Source organism: Euleptes europaea, chromosome 2, assembly GCF_029931775.1.
Source record: "Euleptes europaea isolate rEulEur1 chromosome 2, rEulEur1.hap1, whole genome shotgun sequence".
NCBI lineage: Eukaryota > Metazoa > Chordata > Lepidosauria > Squamata > Sphaerodactylidae > Euleptes > Euleptes europaea.
Genome location: NC_079313.1, coordinates 88,265,590 through 88,285,732, shown reverse-complemented (window position 1 = coordinate 88,285,732; position 20,143 = coordinate 88,265,590). Strand labels below are relative to the sequence as shown.

Genomic DNA, 20,143 nt, shown 5'->3' with positions numbered 1-20,143 from the left:
AGAGTCCCTCCACCACCACCCCAATTTACAGCTGCTTGTTGGAAAGGTGTGAATTAAATCAAAGTGCCTTATTCAAGATTGTGTGTTGAGTCTTGCAGCAGACACAGAGATAAAAGCTACCTTTCCCCTGCCACAATAATTTAAGTCTGCAGCGAAACATGTGGCTTCATCTCATTTCTCAATTCCCAGTTGCTCCCTCCTCAAATACCATTTGAACCAATAAGACAGAAAAGACATTGTTGAGAAATGCTTGTTTGTAATTATTTTGCTCCAGGCTCCTTTTGGATCTACTTCTCTTTCCCCCCCCTAGTTTTCTCTTTCCCTTGGCACAAACTTCATTTAAACTGTGGGTTTCCCAGCAACCAGCAAATAGGGTACAACGGCTGTTAACTCAAGGGCAGGAGCTCACGAATCTCATTGATTTAGACAATCAGCTTAAATGTTAAAACAACAGCAGAAGGGAGATAAAACGCTAACGAGTGAGATTAAGAAGGCTGTTTTCGGAGGTGGAGTACCATATTTTGATAACATTCAACTGCTCCCCCTAGTGGCTCGAGGTGGAAAAGTAAATCTTGGTTCTGAAATTGCTCATCTATATATCTAATTCCCAACTGTGGCCCCATCTTTGGATACTTAAATCCGCAGATAGGGGGCAACTTATCCCAACAGATGTTTCTTCAAACTTGGGGTACACCCATCTCCTCCTCTCTCCTTGTACACCCCAAGTTAAACGCTAAAAAAAACGCTAAAAAAAAGGAAGGGAAAAAAAGAAAGAAAGAAAAAGAAACGGGGTTTAAATTCCCCCCAAGCTAAAAAAAGCATTCTCTGTGCATGTGTAGAGAACGCACTGAGCTTTTGTGGCTGCCTTCATCCCCTGCTGGCCCGATGGGGCCCGGTGCAGCTGCCTCCAACCCCTTCCAGCCCTGATGGCCCTAAAGCTGCTGCCTCCAACCCCCACCAGCTCAGCCAGGTTGCAGGGTGCACAGATGTGGTGTCACTGCTGCGCAGGAGCCCAGTAGCTGCTCCAAGCCCACCCACAGCAGCAGCAGATCGCAGGAGCAACTGGCAGGCCCTTTCATGGCAGCGGCAGCAGCCAGGAGCCACTCTGGAACCATCCGCCGCAGTGGCGGAACCCTGCTGCAGCCGTGCCGGAAGATGAGCGAGGAAGGAGGAGGAGATGGGATTCCCCCACCCCTCGGAGTTTCATAGACCTCCACTTGTCTTATATTCTAATAGTGAACTTGGCCAAATCATTGGAGACTTAAAATCCAGTGACTGGAGCTGTGAACAGGCAAGACAGATCTTTCTACAAACCTGAATAATGCCCTAGATTTGCAGAAAAATGTGAAATCTTAAAAAAAAAAAAATACATTGGAGTTGGGGCTAGGGGGGCCTGGGCTCCAGCTTGGGAAATTCCTGGGAGTTTTGTGGTGAAGTCTGAATAGGGCAGCTTTTGGGAATGGAAGAGGCCTCAGCAGGCTATAATGCCATGGAGTCCACTCTTCAAAGCAGCCATTTTCTCCAGACCTCTGTTGTCTGGAGCTCAGTTGTAATTCTGGGGGATCGCCAGCTCCCAGCTCCCAACGATAGGGGATCTGCTGCTGTAACATTTTTCTTTCTCCCTGGAGGGAGGGAAAAGTAATAAAAACCAGGCCAAGCAAGGAGTGGCCCTCGTTCTGTGGGAGGTGGGTAATGACCACTGCTGCTGGAAGCCAGCTGCCTGAACCTTAGGATTGCCAGGTCCCTCTTCACCACCGGCAGGTTTTTGGGGTGGAGCATGAGGAGGGTGGGGTTTGGGGAGGGGAGGGACTTCAATGCCATAGAGTCCAGTGGCCAAAGCGGCTATTTTCTCCAGGGGAACTGATCTCCATCGGCTGGAGATCAGTTGTAATAGCAGGAGAAAATGGCTGTTTTGGCAATTGGACTCTATGGCATTGAAGTCCCTCTCCTCCCCAAACTCTGCCCTCTTCAGGCTCTGCCCCAAAAACCTCCCACCGGTGGCAAAGAGGGACCTGGCAACCCTATTCCACGCTATGCCATCAGAGGCCTTTTGGAAGTCTTTTCACAATAACCATTTGCTGCATGTGTGGATGCTCTGCTGTCAATGTGAATGTCTCTGCATTTGCAGCGGCAATGAATGCAACATGGAAAATGCTCATTCTGTGGACAGCCCATGCTGTCTCGAGTTACACACCCAAACAGTCAGACCTCTCACTCTAATCTAGGGGAAAGATAGTGAGATGCTTTTCCTAATAGCGAGTCCTGCTTTGTTTCCCACCATCTTTGTTATTGAAATTGTTGTTTTCTTGGGGTGGGTGGGTTTGTGTATCCCTTTTGTGTGTTGGGAGGAGTGTCTTGCTAGATCTTTAGAAAAATGGCACAATACCCTGGATCTAGTTGTGGCAGAAAGATGGCAGAAAGAAAGGCGGCAACTTTGCCATTTCCTTTGTGTAGCCAGGCTTTCTTTGTGGAATTGTTTGAGGTAGTTAGTGGATTAAAAACAGAAGGGTGAGTTTCAACCCTGTCCATCCACCACACTGACTCACCATTTGACCTTACTTGAAGGGTGTGCTCCCTTTACTTCAGATATAGAGAGGCTGGTAGTGGTTACATGGTGGTGGGAGGTACTCTGTACATAGTCAGCTGTTCTACATTTCTAAGACAAAGCAATGAAAATAGGTTCTAATGCCAATGCCTGGTGGGCTCAGATCCAACTATTACCTTTGTCTATGTGGCTGAAACAATTAGCTCTTTGAATTTTAGGGATAGAAGTGGTTTCGTTTTGGAGTGGTTGAACGGTTTTATTGCAACAAAGCTCAGGCAAGCAGAAGCAAGTGTTGCTTGATGTTTTGAAAGCTTCAATGTATCCATTGTTTGGAGTTTTGGCAATGTACATGTCCCTAAAGAAGCCCTCATGTTGCTATGTGCCTTGTGTTATGGCGTAATTTTGAAATGAGAAAAGCTAGGGTTCAGCTTTGGCGGTAACACTCATGCCCCCTCACATGGAAGCTATTCTCCCTATGGTAGCAGATAATAGTCCATGTTCCTCCATATGGAGACCATGGTTCTCTGTATATCTTCAAAGGTACTTTCCTCCTTTATAAATCCTCTTTAAGCCTCAGTGAGCAAAAAGGAAAGACTTTTAAATTGTCGTCCTGCCAACTGACAAAGTCATCCATGGCCACTGTGAAGAATTCTTCCTTGCATGGCATATCCCTAGGCCTCTGCGTCACCAGGTTACTAATCTGTAGAAAGCAGGAAGCTTTCCCTTCTAAGGAGGTGTTTTCTTCTTAGAAGGCAGGAAGCTTTCCCTTCTAAGGAGGTGTTTTCTTCTTAGGTGAATCTTTCCACTGGCACTGTGAGTAGGATTAGGTTGGGTAAGGCTGCATAGCCTGTGCTGGTTTCACAATCACTCTTACCAGCAAAATGGACAGGCAGAAACTTTCAGAGGCTGACCCCCCCCCCCCCCGCCGCCATGCTATGCATGAACAATCAAAGTTGGCTGCACTGAATGAGAAAAGACAGCGCTAAGCAGAGGCCCGAACTCTCCAGTGATGCCAGATTGAAGCCCAGAGAACCCTACTGATTCTTTATAGCCCTAGAGCTGTGAAAAGGAATACAGCTATGGTGGCTTCTCTGACTCTCCATCGTTCATCTTCCATCCTCTCCTGCTGCAGTGCAAAGTTAGCATCTTCCTTGTTCCAGCACATGGGGAACAAGGATGAATTATGGGAAGGAACTGGGTGAGAGGAGAAGCTACAGCAGCATCTTCTTTTGTGCCAATCCTGTCAGAAGGACTTCTGACTTTCTTCATGCTGATAAATGATGCAGTGCAAGAAAAGACCCTTTTCAACATGTTCATTAGGTGTGGTGGCTCTTCCCATAGCAATTCTCTCTGCATCTTATGAAAAGCTCACCTCCCGTTTGAGACCTGCCCCAACATAAAGCTACAGCGAGAGTCTTTTGTTGCCCAGACTGTAATCAGCTTCTCACTAAATACCATTTTTGCTTGACCGTAGCACTTTGGCAGGCTAGCTTCTGGTTCTGCAGGTGGGCTTGAAAAAGCACCAGTCGCAGCCTCCAGATGTGCACACGCCTCTTTGTTAGACTGAGCAATTAGTATGCAATGGATACTAGGCTGAAAGAAAGGGAGCAAAATGTCAGGACAGAAAGGGGCATCTACAAAACTGTACAAAGTTGTGAATTGCATTAAAAACAGGTGTTATCTTTGTCAAAAAGACAACTCTGCATGCTTGGAGACTGGGGGCAATATGCTTCTCTTTGTATTCGAATCAGGGGATGAGGTGTTCTCTCCTGTATTTGCCATGCTAGAGGAGTGTGACTTCCATTGTCTGCAAGTAACCCGAAAGCTTCGTTTCCTCCAATTCACCTTAGGGTTGCCAGATCTGTGTTGGGAAATTCCTGGAGATTTGGGAGTGGAGCCTGGAACGGGCAGAGTTTGGGAAGAGGAGGCACCTCAATGGCATAGAATTAGGGTTGCCAACTTCCAGGTGGTAGCTGGAGATCTCCTGCTATTACTACTAATCTCCAGCCCATTGAGATCAGTTCCCCTGGAGAAAATGGCCGCTTTTGCAATTGGACTCTGTAGCATTGAAGTCCCTCCCCTCCCCAAACCCTGCCCTGCTCAGGCTCCGCCCCAAAAACCTCCCGCTGGTGGCAAAGAGGGACCTGGCAGCCCTACATAGAATGCTGTGGAGTCCAAAACAGCCATTTTCTCCAGGAAACTGTAGTCTGGAGATCAGTTGTAATTTCAGGAGACCTCCAGGCCCAGTCTGGAGGCTTGCAATCATAGTTCACCTCCCTTTCCTGTTCTTTGTCCTGCCCCTGCAAAGGCACTGCTCTCAAAGGAGCAGCCTGCACACGGGGGAAGGCAAGCCAAGTCCCACAATGCCTGCTTACTCTGCCTCTGCACACGCATGGCCAGCTTTTAAGGCCCCCTTGTAGGAACTTGCATTTAGACAGGACTGATTAGATGGAAACAGAAATTACCGTTTTCTGTTTTTCTTCATTACGCCTTTGCCTCAAGTCTCTAATTATTTCTTTTCAAGCCAAAGCGGTGACACCTGCATTTTACTGCTGCATTGCCGTGCTGTATTTAATATCCACACGCCAACAAGTACCAGGTTTGCAGGTTGCTGTGGGAGTGCAAGACTCAAAGGTCTATTGGAAGAGCAGCCTAAGAACCCAGCACTGGAGAATCTGTGAACGGGCAGGGGTGCATTTGTGTGAGTGATACGCCGCAATGGCAAGACTCTGGGAAGGGAATGCCCAGATGGCAAAACAGGTAGCCAATTTTGTGCAATTGCATATAAAATTCAATGCCTAATGTTGGGCAACTTCAATTAAATTAAACCATAATTTGGTCAATTTTAGTCTAGCATAAATTATCTGGGCAAGAGTCCAGTAGCACCTTAAAGACTAACAAAAAATTTTGTTAGTCTTTAAGGTGCTACTGGACTCTTGCCCTTTTTGACTACTGCAAACAGACTAACACGGCTACCCACTATAAATTATCTGGAAATTTTAATTAGGAATGTTTTTGGTTGAACTGCTATAATTTTTTTTACTTTTTGTATAAACAACACATGTGTTTTGCTGGCTTATGCTGTATCAATAAATCTGAATCTGAAAGGCAAGACTAATTTGCATGGAACCCCAGCTGTGTGGAAGTACAGAATTGGGTGAGGTGGTACAGGCAACCATCATGCCACAGAGCTAAGGCTTGCTTCTAAATGTGTGCTAAAGCGCTACAGTTCATATGATTATGGCTAGTTTTGTAATATTCTCAGAATGCTGTTGGTCTCCTTTAGTAATTGATTAGTTCTGTTGCTATGGAGTGAAAACTTTAGTTCAACCTATCCGTCCAGGCATTTCTGCAACATTTCATCACTTACATCATGGTTTTGTTTAACAAAAGAGATGGCTGGATGGAAGGTAAAAACAAGCCCCTGAGTGTAATTTAAATTATCCATGCACGTTTTCTGTGTGTATTCTTTGTTCAAGAGCTTTATTTACTTTAAAGGTGAATTTGCTGTATGCACAGGCATACCACCTCTGCAAAATGGAGGGAAATGCACTGAGGAGAAAGAAATTCCCCAGAGGATCACATTATACAATAAAATCAAATTTATTACTTCACAGAACCAATGAACATACTTCAGATATATCAATGTATATTTTCTCAGTAAAGAAGAAGCTCTCAAACTAAATACATAAAGCAAAAACTAGCCCACAGAAACTGCAAGTATTTAAATCTGTCAAAGTGCATAAAAACTGTACATAATGTGAAGTATGAAGACCATGGAGGAAAAACCAGGAAGATAAATGATTCTTCAAAACAAGATTCTAGCTACAAAACTCTACAACTGAGAGAAAAGACTTCCACAGTCAACATCACCAGCTATGGATTCTTAATAGAATCATCCAGCCACTTTAGAAATGAGGGAAAGCTGTAGCTACTCAAAAGATATCCCTAACTCCCTTAATAAAGCATGGCATTTTGGTAATATAGGTGGTTGAAAACCCTAGCATTTGCTAAATTGGTCACCTATATTGGTTTGGTAATTTCTTTGGGAAGAAACATCAACATTAGCTGATTTTAAAATCTGTTGAAGCTGTTTTCCTTCCCTTTCAATCCCTCATTAGGATTTTTAAAAGGTGCACAGAATGAATGTTTACATCTGATTATTTAAAATTAACCTTGTGCTATGATTTGTGGGTTCTTTTTTCCAGCACATATACTTCAAGGACTGATTCATACCATATGCCTCCTGGATACTCTCACATGAATGGGGCCAACTTGAGAAAGAAAGAGAGCTATACTAACAGAAAAGTCCAAGAGTATCAAGAATGGCCACTTCCTCTTGATCACCTGGGTCTTATTTCCAAACAACCCCTGTGGCTGGTGGATGAGATGAATGGTTCATTCAGTAGAAACGCCCTGTGGGTAGACGAGGCAGACAGAAATATGCATCGGGGAAAAAGCTCAAGTTGATGGGGTTGCCATCCAAGCGAATGTCCTCCAGGGCCCAACGGATGTAACTGTGATCTCTGCTATTGCAAAATGCATCTTCATGCATAGTCTGGATGTTGTTGTTCTAGCCAGGGAAACAAAAGGAGAGGAGAAAATCGCAAATGGCCAAACCAAGACTCTTTTGGTGTGGTATAAGGGTGTTTCTAAGACAAAGAAAATATTAAATGGATAGGGTTGCCAGCTCTGAGTTGGAAAATCCCTGGAGATTTTGGGTGTGGAGCCTGGAAACGGTGGGATTTGGGGAGCGGAGGGACCTCTCTGGGGTATAAATGCCATAGAGTCCACCTTCCAAAGCAGCCATATTCTCCAGGGGAAAAGATCTCTGTAACCTGGAGACCAGTTGTAATTCTGGGAGATCTGCAGTTACCACCTGGAGACTGGCAACCTTATATGAGGGAAAGGTGCTTTCCCTCTCATAACATACCTATATGGAACATCATGATCCTTTGGACTGGCTTCATGATGAACTGAGCTGACCAGTTGGACAGCCTGATTCTTGCCAGTTCGGATCAGGGCACTGGGCTGGGTACAGTTCTTTTCTGTAGGGGACAGAGGACAGGACCACCAAGGGAAAGGGAGCATAGAGTGTACAATGTCTTCTTGGCAGAAATGTTTGAAAGAGTCAGTGACAGAACAGGAGCAGAACCAAGCTAAGTGAAATTAGAGTGGCTCACATCCAGAAGCAAGATAAGCCCAGATTATGTCTCTATCCCTTGGTTTTCCTAGTAGCTTCTAAGAAAATGCGAAAGAATGACCAATTCTCTTTAGGGTTCATTCCCTTGGCTACTGGTGTCTGGATATCTGGCTTTCAAGGGTCTCTGTCACTGTCTCACCTGTAGATGCAGAGACCGTAGTCCCTCAGGCAGGGGCACTGGGATATAGTCCAGTTTGTTATCAGCTAGATAAAGGAACTGCAGCTTCTTCAGATCCTGAAAGCACAAGAATGAAAGATAGGCTTCTGCTTGCCCTAACTTTCAAATCAGGCCACCTGGATTTTCAAAGGAGACCAATTGGATTCCAAGAGAATGCAGCCATAGAAATAGTCAGGATTTTGCCACCTATGGTTAATTTCTAAGAACACATATGCAAGGAACCTGGAAATCATGCCCCCTATCCTAGAGGTCTAGTTATTTATAGTCAAGACCAACACTTGCAGTCAACATCTGCAGTAATCAGGAGCGTCCTCTTAAGCAGCTCACTGAAAACCAGCACTCACTAACGATGTTCACCATTACAGTGAGCACATGTACAATCCATGTACAATGTACACTTGATTGAGATATGTTGAGTAATTCTCATGTTACATTCAACTCATATACAGCTGAACATGTGATTCAAACTGCACATTTTTCCAGGTTCTGGACCTGGTTTCATTTGTAAAGTGAACATGCATTGACTGTTTCTTACAAACAGATGTATATATGCACATACAGGATATATGTGTGTTCACTGTAACCGGTGAACAGGGCTATTATAATCCTGTTCACAAGTTGCAGTGAGTGCATGTCCAATCTGTGCACAGTGTACACTTGATTTTCTTTAATACATGCATTAAGTAAATCTCTTGTTATATTTAACTCTCATACAGCTGAACAGTTCGATCCCGACGGAAGTCGGTTTCAGGTAGCCGGCTCAAGGTTGACTCAGCCTTCCATCCTTCCATCCTTCCGAGGTCGGTAAAATGAGAACCCAGCTTGCTGGGGGTAAAGGGAAGATGGCTGGGAAAGGCACTGGCAAACCACCCCGTAACCAAAGTCTGCCTAGTAAACGTCGGGATGTGACGTCACCCAATGGGTCAGGAATGACCCGGTGCTTGCACAGGGGACCTTTACCTTTTTACAGCTGAGCATGTGATACAAATCCCACATTTATCTACCGGTATGTACTGGTCCCTGGTTTCAATTGCAAAGTGAATATGTCTTGGCTCTTTCTTACAACATGTATGCACCTATAGGCAGGATGTACGTGCACTGTAACATGTGAACAGGACTTACGTGTCCTAGCTCATATGAATACCTCTCATGAAATTTCCTCCCCTCACCCTTTCATTGGTTTATTAACACCAAAGTGATGTGAGTTCGCAATGGGAGACAATCACAGAGGAGCAGGAATTTATGGATTAGAAATAAGACTTGAAATATTTGAGAAATGTTTACCTGGAAGGCTTCAGGTCGGATGCCTGAACTCTGGATCATGTTAAAGCGGGCATCCAGTTGTATAATGCCACTGGGCAACTCGGGCAGGGAAGTTAACTTGTTTTCAGGGAGGATAAGTTCTCGCAAAGAGGGCAGCAGCCGGAAAGAGTCTTCATCCACCCAGGAAATAAAGTTGTTTGTCAAGTCAATTCGTTTCAGTTTTGCTGTGGAAAGAGTTCAGGGTCAAAACTGCACAGTTCGTTTCAGGAGCTTTACTGACCATCACTGTTCAGAAGTGATGCTTGTCTCACTTGAAATGTTATCATACCCGCTCCAGCTAGTGTAGGAGACATTGTTCCCCCTGACGATCCAAGATGCTGGTCCCTGCTCCCCTTTGACTTTGGGATGAATTCACAACATGTTATTGGTGACGGGACACAAGTATCCTTTCCCTATTGCCTGCCAGTCCACACACCACCATTTCCTTCACCATGTCCCTTCAACCCAGATTTTGGTGGAATTGACAAGGTTGGGGGGAATTTTCCTTAGGTGTAGGACTAGAATTAGACCTGGGTTCAAACCCTTGCTCAGCTATGAAGCTTACTGGGTAACCAGGAGGAAGGAAATGGTAATGTTTCATATGTCCACAGTATTAGAAAAGGAAGAAAAATTCAGTAAGTGAGCACAAGTGAAATCGGACTAGGTGGCTAATAATACAAATCACAACAATTGCACTTTAAGGAATTTTAATTGATGTGCCAAATTTTTCCCCAAAGCTAACATGCTTTTAGTGTTTATGAGAACAGTTCCTAATTTGGTCATGTCAGCAGGTCCTAAATTTGAGATGGACCAAATTAATCATCAGATGCTACCTGCGTTCAGTATAAACAAAACCCACCTTATGAAATGTGATCATTTTCAGATATTTCGAACTGAGATAAATGCACAGCAAGTACATTTCCAACTGCTCTCAATGAATGAGAGTGCTTTACATTTGAATTTGTAATAGGGAAAGTGACTCAACGAGAGTAAAGTATGAATGAAGCAGAAAGTTATATAGGTGGCCTTGTTTGTAACAGGGAAAGTGGTTCACAATGCAATCCTATGCAGTCACTCCAGCCTAAGCACATTGATTTCAAGGGACTTTTGTCTGGAGTAACTCTGCATTGGGTTGCACTGTCACTTGAGTGTGAAACTGTTGATAGGTTGCAAGAATCTAAAAATTACAACTAGAATCCCAAGGGAGCAGAGCGTACTGAGTCCAGTGAAGTCACTGGCTTGAATCCGATTGATGCGATTGAAGCGTGCATAGAAGTATGCAGTCTCTAAGGGCAGAGGAGGGATGTCTTCTAGATCGGTGTCATCGCAGTACACAGAGCTTCTGATACACACACAGATCAAGCAGGTGGGAAGACCTAGAGGTGAGAAAGTGCCAGATTACTGCAATGCACTTTATGCGGGACAGGCTTTGAAGAGAGTTTGGAAGCTTCAACTGGTACAAAATGATACTGCATCTGGCAGCAAGAGTGTTGATCAGCAGAAGATGTAGGGAACAGAGCTTGCTATCTTAAAAGAATGGCAGCTGATTGCTTTCTGGGTACAAGTCAGTGTGATGGTAAAACCCTAAACAGCTAGGTTCAGGGTCCTGGAAGGACCATCTCCTCTCTTATGAACATTCCTGTCTCTTAAGGCCATCTACAGAGACCCTGCTCCATGTGTGCCTCCCACCTTAAGGAGTAATGAGTGGCCACTAAAAAGAGGGTTTTTTTCCCATTGGGACTCCCAGATTTAGAATTCCTTTCTCACAGCCATTCACCAGGCACAACACTTCTTAAGCCTTTGCTGCCAGGTACAGATCTTTTTTGCTCAGACCTTTCTGGTGAGTGGGGATGCCCCCTGTGACAGAAGCCCTAAAACTTATTAAGGCTCAAGAGTGCCACCTAGAGTGTCTGGGATCTTGGATCCCTACTGATTCCACTAGAACACTGGTTCCCAACCGGGGGTCCGTGGACCCCCAGGGGTCAGCGAGAACTAAATTAAGATATTGTTGAAGGCTTTCACGGTCAGAGTTCATTGGTTCTTGTAGGTTATCCGGGCTGTGTGACCGTGGTCTTGGTATTTTCTTTCCTGACGTTTCACCAGCAGCTGTGGCAGGCATCTTCAGAGGAATAACACTGAAGGACAGTGTCTCTCAGTGTCAAGTGTGTAGGAAGAGTAATATATATCAAAGTAATATATACTTTGATACTTTTTGAGGGACAATGATTCAGCTCAAACCGAACCCCTTTCTGACTGTATATTACTCTTCCTACACACTTGACACTGAGAGACACTGTCCTTCAGTATTACTCCTCTGAAGATGCCTGCCACAGTTGCTGGCGAAACGTCAGGAAAGAAAATACCAAGACCACGGTCACACAGCCCGGATAACCTACAAGACCAACTAAATCAAGGTCCGCGAAACAAAGTTATAAACCCATAATAAATTAATATTTTCAATTAAAAGTTCTCTATTATAAAAATATGTATTCAAATATTATTCTAAGTTTAATGTTTAACTAACAGTTATGATTAAAGTTTATTTTCAAATTCTCTGAATTTTTATTTTGAACCTTGGGGTCCCTGCACCGAACAAAAAAGTCATAGTGGTCCCTGGTCAAAAAAAGGTTGGGAACCACTGCACTAGAATGATCCATTCACTCCCATTCCATATTGGATCATCCTGGCAGACCTAATCCCTTTTGGACAAAGAACGATCTGATTTGGACCAGATCATATATTTGTCATGGAAGTTCAGAGCCATATCCAGGTGCTTGATGGAGGTGGGACTATATGGTATATGGCTCTGATTGGTAAAAGTAGCTTGTGACATCAGAGATGGATTTGCATGGGATTGGAGAAATCTGCTTGTTATTCTTAGGAAGGTGGCTGGCTTTGGTCCAATCCCATTTAGCATAAATATCTGGACATTCAGGATTTTCTTCAGTTTTCAGTCTTCCGTGGAAACTGGGTCTACAGGAAGTTGGGTAAGGGTTAAGGACTCCTTCAACTTCTTGTTACCACATGAAATTCTGCACATGCTCTGAGGAACCTGCTATAGCATAGGTAACATGTGTTTAGCTTAGTTAGTTCAACCATGTTGTTTTTCGTTTGAATATCTTTGTGCTTTTCCCTGAATTTTGTTTTGCCTTTTTCCACCCAATTTTGAATGCAACCTCCCTTTCCCTTTTGTCCCTCTCTTTTACAATAAACCTTTTTATAAAGACTTTTGGGGGGGGCTTCACTTAGTACAATCTATTTCTCTGGGATATTTTTCTTAATCTCTTCCCCATGTGGTCGACTGTACGGGTGCTACGAGGTTGGTTATAAGTTATTTTGTTATTGCTCTAGTACTGTACTGGAAAACTACCTTCTCAGTGGGTCAGTCTAGATGTTCTCAAGAGGTACTGAATGGTGGCAGCTGGTTACCAGGGTACTTTCCAGGGATCCCTTGGCCTAAGGGAGTTTCCCCAGCAAAGAAAGGCATCATTTCCCCCTTCCTACTGTAACACCTCCCCGCAAAGATCCTTGCCCCTTGCACTGGCATTTTAGCAACAATTATTCCTACTGGCCTCTAGACTATTTTTTGTGCTGCTGCTATTATTTTGATGTTTTACTGTGAGATAAATGTAATTGCTTATGGATTCTTCCATGTTTTGTTGTGGAAAGTAAAAAGTGAGTGGGGAGCCAATTTGCTGGGAACATATTTAGCATAAATTCAGGATTTTCTTCAGTTTTCAGTCTTCCGTGGAAACTGGGTCCACAGAAAGTTGGGTATTTGAAATACTCAGGAAGCCATCTTAGGTCTAGCTCTTTGCAGAGTCCCTTAGGAACAGCTGTATTCGAAAGAATCATATGAGTTAATAAAGTGAATGTGATTTTAGAATCTACAGCTAATAATTCTTCATTTGTTTAAATGTATTACTTGTGTTTAATTCAAACAAATGTAACATTTCAGTGATTCTTGGTTCTGAGACTGTCTTGTGAATGCATCAACATGTCTCTGGCTGCTCGTGAATATACAGATGTTATCAGGGAGCCAATGTGGTATAGTGGTTAGAATGTTGGACTAGGATCTGGGAGTCCCAGATTTGGATCTTCACTCTGCCATGGAAACTCTCTGGGTGACCCTGGGCCAGTCACACACACTCAGCCTAACTTACCTCATATGCAATATCTATAAATCTAATAGTCAAAAAAATCCATACAGTGGGGCCACACAGGACTAGGGTACAGGTTTCCAGAGAAATACAAACTGTTTAAAAAAATAAGAGGGTAACACCTTCCCTATAGTAATAGTAATTTCTGTACCTGTGGTTTCCACACAAGGAAAGGCTTGCGTAGTTTTCCTATTATGACTATGGCTGCTGATACAGCACAGCAGCAGTACTTCCACTTGGCAAGTTTCCCTCCAGTTTCCCTGCCCCAGTCCCCTGACTGGGGGGGGGGATATCTCCTCCCCCATGAATTCTTGCTGTCTCCTTCTTGTAGATATAAGTATACAAATATAACATAGTACAGATACTATGTGTTTCCAGAGAAATTCCCATTTCATGTAAATATGACAACAGTTATCATTTAACAGTATCCTATTTTTTAAAATAAAATCCTTACTCCCCCATCTGACAAAAAGCATTAAGTTTCTGGATCAGACCAAAGTTTACCTGGGTCAACATTTCATTTCCAGTAATGGCCAGCTGGATGTTTCCAGTGCTCACCGGGAATTAAGATTCCAAGCTACTCATCCACCAACATCTGCTATTCAGACGTCCACAGCCTAGAGGTTACACTGTACAGAGGTATATTCTGTCACACTGAGACAGGCTGACCTCATGCTTGGATAGATGTGCTGCATCTCTTTTGCTTGAGGGCCCACAAACGTTTGAAGACATAAGGAACTTGATTTTATGAACACAGGATGTGAAGTTTCCCACAGGCCATATGGTGCCATGGGGTTCGATGTTTCTCTCCCCCCGCCCCCGACTTTTATCCATATTTTTTATTAAAAAAAATTGAAAGGAGGGGATGGGTCTCATAACTCTGTCATATTATATAAACAACCGTCAGAAATTATTGGTGATTCGATTTGTGTTATGATGATATGAAAATGTAGAGAGTCACCTTGGCCCAGTTCATCATCAAGTGCTAAAGTCACTTGGGGGGAAAAAGAAACAAATTAAAAGAAACTAATGAGTCAACTCTAATTAAGACATGAATGACAAGGTACCAACAATCCAAAGAGGCTGCTTACAAATGAATAATTCCTGGCTAAATTCAATCCAGAAGGAACAATGCCTTCTAAATGGTTACCCCAGGAATTGTGTTGGCCTCTCATATTTAAAGGCACAAAATCCAAAGAAAACAGAGTTATTTTTGCACTTAGAAACCATTGCTGCTATGTTTGGATCTAACAGCCCGTTTCAGAGTCAGATCGACTGCAGCAACATGACAAGATTCCAAGCACCAATTAAAACTGCTTGGATTTTTTTTTTAAATAAACACCCCTATTCAGAGAACTAAACAGACCCCAGATCCATTAGTGGAGGAGTTCAAAGCAGAAAGGCAACAATTTCCCTAAGCCTACTACTTAATTTGTCCCAGTTCAGAGTGACAGAAAATGAATAAAGATATTTATCCCTCGCTACAGGATTTTAATTGTCACTAATCTAATTGCTACTCTGTCCGATTGCCCCTACATCTCTGCTCATTAAAGTGTTGCTTTGTTGCTGTTTTTGTTTATTTCCAAGCAGTTCTTTTCTCAGGCTTCTTTGACATCTCAAAGAAGCAGCCCTGTCATTTTTTACAGAAAAAAAAGGACATTCTCTCAAAGGACTGAGGCAAAAATGGTGGGAATAGGAGGTCTCTCTTAAATTTCCAACAGTATTTATTCATTTTTTAAAAGTATAAACAGCTTTTCTATCAGTTAGGAAGACTCTCAGCAACATACAATAAAACATACACCTAAAAGCAAAACAAAAAAATTCAGTGTCAATACTAATTGGGCAACATGTAAAGGCCAACAACAAAAATAGAAAAGTTTAACATTAGCAAGACCATCTCTAAAAATGAAGTACTTTTTAAAAATATGGAATATGTTTTCGAATAATTTGGCAATACAAAATAGAATCGCTCTAAATATTGCACATACTTCTATTTGCACATATTTCTATTACTGTAATCTGTTCCCCCTACTATGTCTGTGTGATTTTTTTTAAGTGATTATATCCTTTTGGGGAAGGAAAAGGATTTTTTTTTTAAAGGAGGCTGCATAGCGAGAAAGAAAGAAGCTCTGACAAGGCCATTTAATTTAGATAATATCCCAGTCATAAAGTCTTATAAAGATATTATAGATGTTCAGAATCATGAGGAAACACTGGATGCAACATATTATGAGAGAATTACAGGGCAAGAGGATGATGAGAATGGAAGTGGGAGAGGTTGTCTATTTATCAATGTTACTATGAATATATGTAAGAAAACAAATGAGGCAAACTGGTGGAAGAAAAATTTGGATTTGAGATCTCTTTTGTCTCTGTTTAGGCAACATTCCTCAAGAAGAGGCCACTGGGATGGGCAATTTTTTACCTGTTTCTGTAAAGAGAGAGTCCCCCAGCCCTCCCTTACACTTTTGGGTTTTTTAATGTAGAAAGGAAAAGGTTTGGTCACTCACCCTGATTTGTTATGGACCCAAAGAGACCTGGCCCCTTAGCCCTGGCTGCTGTGGAGCTTGGTGGTTTGCTTTGTGGAGCTTCAGCTGGCACAGATGTTGTGCTCAGGGGTTGCGGAAAGTGCTTGGTGGGAGGGGCCAAGGTATCAACTTCAATCTACAAATAAAACATACATGGTTTTCACAGTAATAAGGCTCAGAGTCAACACCAATGTTTCTGTTTGACAGGCATGTGAAGTGAGCCATGCATAGCTTTGGCTAGATCAGATGTTTTCAGGTTAATATTTATTTAACATTTGTACGTCCCACTTTTCTGCACAAAATACAATACAACTTGTTTTGAAAGCTATGATCTATCAGAGAACTTCTACAGACAGAAGGATTTCTGCCAGGAGAGCATGACTATCAGCCCATTCCTGAGTTTGGGGTCCGAATGGGCTTAGGAGGCAGCGTGACTCCTATGCTGGCGCCCATGCCACTTGCGCTGTGTAAACTGGCACGGATGCCAGCATAGGGGCACTTAAGCCAGCCCCCTTGCACTGCAGTAACAGCATGGCCCACAGACGCTGGCTCGGCCTCCTGCCAGTGTCCTCCCAGTGCAAGTCCTCATGCCAGCATCCCAGGAGGCGTTCCCAGGGCATTCGGGGGGGGGGGATGCCATTAGGCAGCTTCCTAAACCCCCTTCAGGCCAGGAACGCCACCTGTTTGTTGGTGCACCATCACTGTTTTCAATGGGACTTTCCCCCCTTTTCCAAACTTTTATTAGAAAATACACCCCCTAGGGTTGCCAAGTCCCCCCTCTCCTCCGGCAGGACACTTTGGGGGCAGAGCTCGGGGATCGTGCGCATGTGCTAGTTCCGGTTTACAACAAGAAGTGCGGACCTTCACTCACCTGGGGAGCTGATTTGGTGGCCCGGGTGGTGAGCGGGGCTGGGCCGGCCAGCTGAACGTTGGGGCGGCTGGGTGCGGTGGTGGGAGCATCCTGGGGCCGTCAGGCAGTGGGGAAGCCACTGCGGCACCTGTCCTTCCCCGCTGCGGTGCGTAATGGCACCCAACATGTGTGGGGGCTGGGGCAGGGCTCTGCCGCACCTGCGCCGTCCTCCTGCACTTCCTTGGCCCCGCCCAAGTTCTGTGCTGTGGCGTGCATGCGCGTGCACACACGTGTGCACATTTGCCAGCCGACCCTTAGCTGGTCGGCGGGCAGAGGGGCAAATGGCCGGGGGTTTGCCTCCACCACAGGGCACCTGACAATCCTACCCACACACCCCGTGCTGCTGTGGCAAAACCTTTTTGGAGGCGCCATGGCACCGCCAGGGCCATGCCGTCCCAGCCGCTGCAGCTCTTAGGAACAGGCTGTATGTCACCTCCATCCTCCTGCTACTTATTTCAGGGGGCACTTTGGGCTGCAGAGAGATGGGGGCGATGAGAAAGTTATACTGCACTGGCAGAAATCCTTCTGTCTGCAGAAATGCTTCAGTAGACTGAAGCCAATAAATTCAAACAGGCAACAAGCTAGTAATGAGGGACAAAATCTAGTTCTAGTCTTACTGACAGGTGGGTCATACCCAATGTTTTTTTCTGCGCCCAAGTAATCTTAAATGTTATTTGGTGAATAGCATAACATGCATGACATTTGATCACAGGTACAACTGTTAAAAATTTCCTGTGAACACAGCAGCCAAAAAAGAATATCACCTGTGGAAATTGGAAAACCCACCGCTTACTCTACTAATGATTGATTCTCACAATACATTGCCCCAGGTGCATGCATATGTGCACTTGAAGATAACTGTCACCACTGCTCCTGTCTCCTGTCCATACAAAATGTTGTGTGAATCGGCTCTCATGAAAGTGTGGAATCCCTAATATTTTACCAAGGTGAGATTGCTCAAAAGTCACATCACCACAAGATTCACTTCCTGTCACATTCATACATAAAATTATAAGGAGCAAGAAGGTCATAAAGTCTAAGGGCCCAAGTATATGTCACATACATTATATCTAGATTTGCCAGGAGAGTCATAGGGGTGACCCTATTAGACTGGGTTTATGTCATCTACACTGACTTCCTATTTTTTTCTGGGGTCAGTACAAGAAACTTTTACGGCTTGTGCCCTGAACTCCTGAAGTACTGCCTCTACCGGTATTGTCTGAACCAAGGCTCGAGATCTATACAAGGGGCCTTCCTTCTGGAGTCAACTTTTACTGAAGTTCTAGCTAGGACCTAGGGGGCTACCTTCTCAGTTGCTACCCCTTGATTATAGAACTCCCTCCCTCAGGGGTCAAGAGTGCCAGCCCCTTCTTTGAATACCATTTGGACTGAAGACCTTTCTTTTCAAGGACTCTGAGTTAGACTGTCTAGTGATGCTGTGGAGCTATTTTATGGTGAGTTTGCTGAAATATGTTCTCTCTTCTTATGCATAATATGCTCTTTAACTATGGTGAGCGAGTCTGAAAATCTGATGCCTATGACATAGAGGTGATTGGGTGTGTCTACCAACATTTACAACTGTTCATCAAAGCAACCCACATTCTGCAAACTGAATAAATTATATGAACCTGCACATATTCATATTTTCCCCAAGGCTTCTGGTTTTCAAAGCATTAGGAATATTTTAGCAACAATGGGTAGAATGGATGAATGAAAGTCTATGGAGAGTGGGGATGAGATAGAGAAAGGGGGTGGAAAGCAAAAGAACAAGGAACTATGTAGAGCATCAGCATGGCAGTTCTTTGCTGGATACCAGATTACATGCATGGGAATTTCTGAGCACATCAAATATACAAGGCCCTGATTGTTTAGTACCTTTGATGCCAGATCCCCATAATCATAGATATCCTCATAATTACTGAGATCAATGATTTCTCCATAATTGTCTAGGCTGAGGTCATCACTGTCTAGATCCAGGCTGTTATAAGACAGAAAGTCAGTTTTCAGCTTCTTTTTCTTTCCATCTTCCTTAGACAGAGCTGCTGGAGCCAGTGCAAAAGTCAGGGCGGATATTGCACTCATCAAAGCTGCAGGCTGCATTCTGGGGCTGGCTAAGTGGGGAGAAACAACAGTAGCATCATTTTAAAAAAAAGGTAACAGGAATAAACATGCTGCTTTCTATTCAGATACAGATTCCCTGGTGTGCAATTTTGGCACATCAGTCTATCCAGGCATCAATCCTGCATCCATAAAATGAAAAGAATAGCACTCTTCATCCCACCCCACTGAGCAGATTGGAATAGACTCCAGATGGGAGGGAATTTCCACACCTAACAGCCAAGGCTCACCAAAGCTTAGCTCTAGAATCCATTCAGTGCAGTGGTTCACTTGTAGAGTAGGAATAACAAAGCGAGCAGTACATTTAGAGCATGAGCTTTCCTCCCACTAGTGATCAAACACTACCAACCAAGTCCACTTCCTCCCCTTAGGGTTGCCAACCTCTAGGTGGGGCCTGGAGCTCTCCTGGAATTGCAGCTGATCTCCGGACTACAGAGATCACTCACCCGGGAGAAAATGGCTGCTTTGGAGGGTGGATTCCATGATGTTATACCTGCTGAAGTTCCTCCTTAGGCTCTTACCCCCCCCCGCCCCCCGATCTGTAGGAATTTCCCAACCCGACTCCCATACACATCTTGGATTGGCTTCCAGACAACCTCAAGCACTTTTATGTTAGAGCTTTAGCACAGGAAGTGATAGTAGCAGCAGAGCTAAAAGGGCCTTTCTCAAGGTTAAATGCTTCTTCAGTAGAGTTTATTTAGTAGTATATTCCCAATCCGAGCACCATTTGCTATACTTCCTTCTTATTTAACTGTCACATCTCTGTCTTCTGTGCAACTGGATATCTGGCTTTCTTGCTCCAACTTGTCAAGTCTTTGCTTCAGCTCCTTATTATTATAATACCTTCTGTTGCTTCCAGAGTCTGTCTGACCTTGCCCTGCAGGGTTTTCAAAAGATGCTCCTTTACAAGCTTCATACAGAGAAACTGGGGCCTTCACAGCTGCAGAGAACAAATGGCTAAAGTTTCAAGCCCTGGGGGATTATTACTCTCCTTCCCCTTTCAGTCATTTTCTCATACTTGAATGTTCCACTGTGCTGGAGGGGCCCAGGGTAGAGCCACCTCTGGTTTACAAAGCAGCTTTGACTGTTCAACAGACAAGATTGAAAGGGCATTCTGGTCTGCAGTGGCAAAGCAGGAGGCAGCTTCAGAAACAGAGAGTCCAGCTTCACGCCATCAGTGGAAATGCCTAGATGCTGTT

At 44.0% G+C, this 20,143-nt stretch overlaps 1 protein-coding gene across 1 annotated transcript; it reads right to left on the bottom strand.

Moving 5' to 3' along the window:
- Positions 1–6,895: 6,895 nt before the first annotated feature.
- On the bottom strand, positions 6,896–18,930 carry OPTC (opticin). The gene is made up of 6 exons (XM_056845119.1): positions 18,702–18,930; positions 15,899–16,052; positions 10,446–10,604; positions 9,211–9,413; positions 7,888–7,983; positions 6,896–7,118 (listed from the first exon to the last, which is right to left on the bottom strand). The coding sequence occupies exons 1-6, from the start codon at positions 18,924–18,926 to the stop codon at positions 6,948–6,950; spliced, it is 1,008 nt and encodes a 335-aa protein (XP_056701097.1). The 5' UTR covers positions 18,927–18,930; the 3' UTR covers positions 6,896–6,947.
- Positions 18,931–20,143: the final 1,213 nt, after the last annotated feature.

What these genes read in the sequence shown, in the direction of transcription:
- OPTC (XM_056845119.1), bottom strand. Translation starts at nt 18,926, where the DNA reads ATGCAGCCTGCAGCTTTGATGAGTGCAATATCCGCCCTGACTTTTGCA. An exon ending in TGGGTCCATAACAAATCAGG is followed by an intron (nt 10,605 to 15,898) that starts GTGAGTGACCAA and finishes TCTCACCTCTAG; the next exon opens with GTCTTCCCACCTGCTTGATC. An exon ending in CAGTGACTTCACTGGACTCA is followed by an intron (nt 9,414 to 10,445) that starts GTACGCTCTGCT and finishes CTCTTTCCACAG; the next exon opens with CAAAACTGAAACGAATTGAC.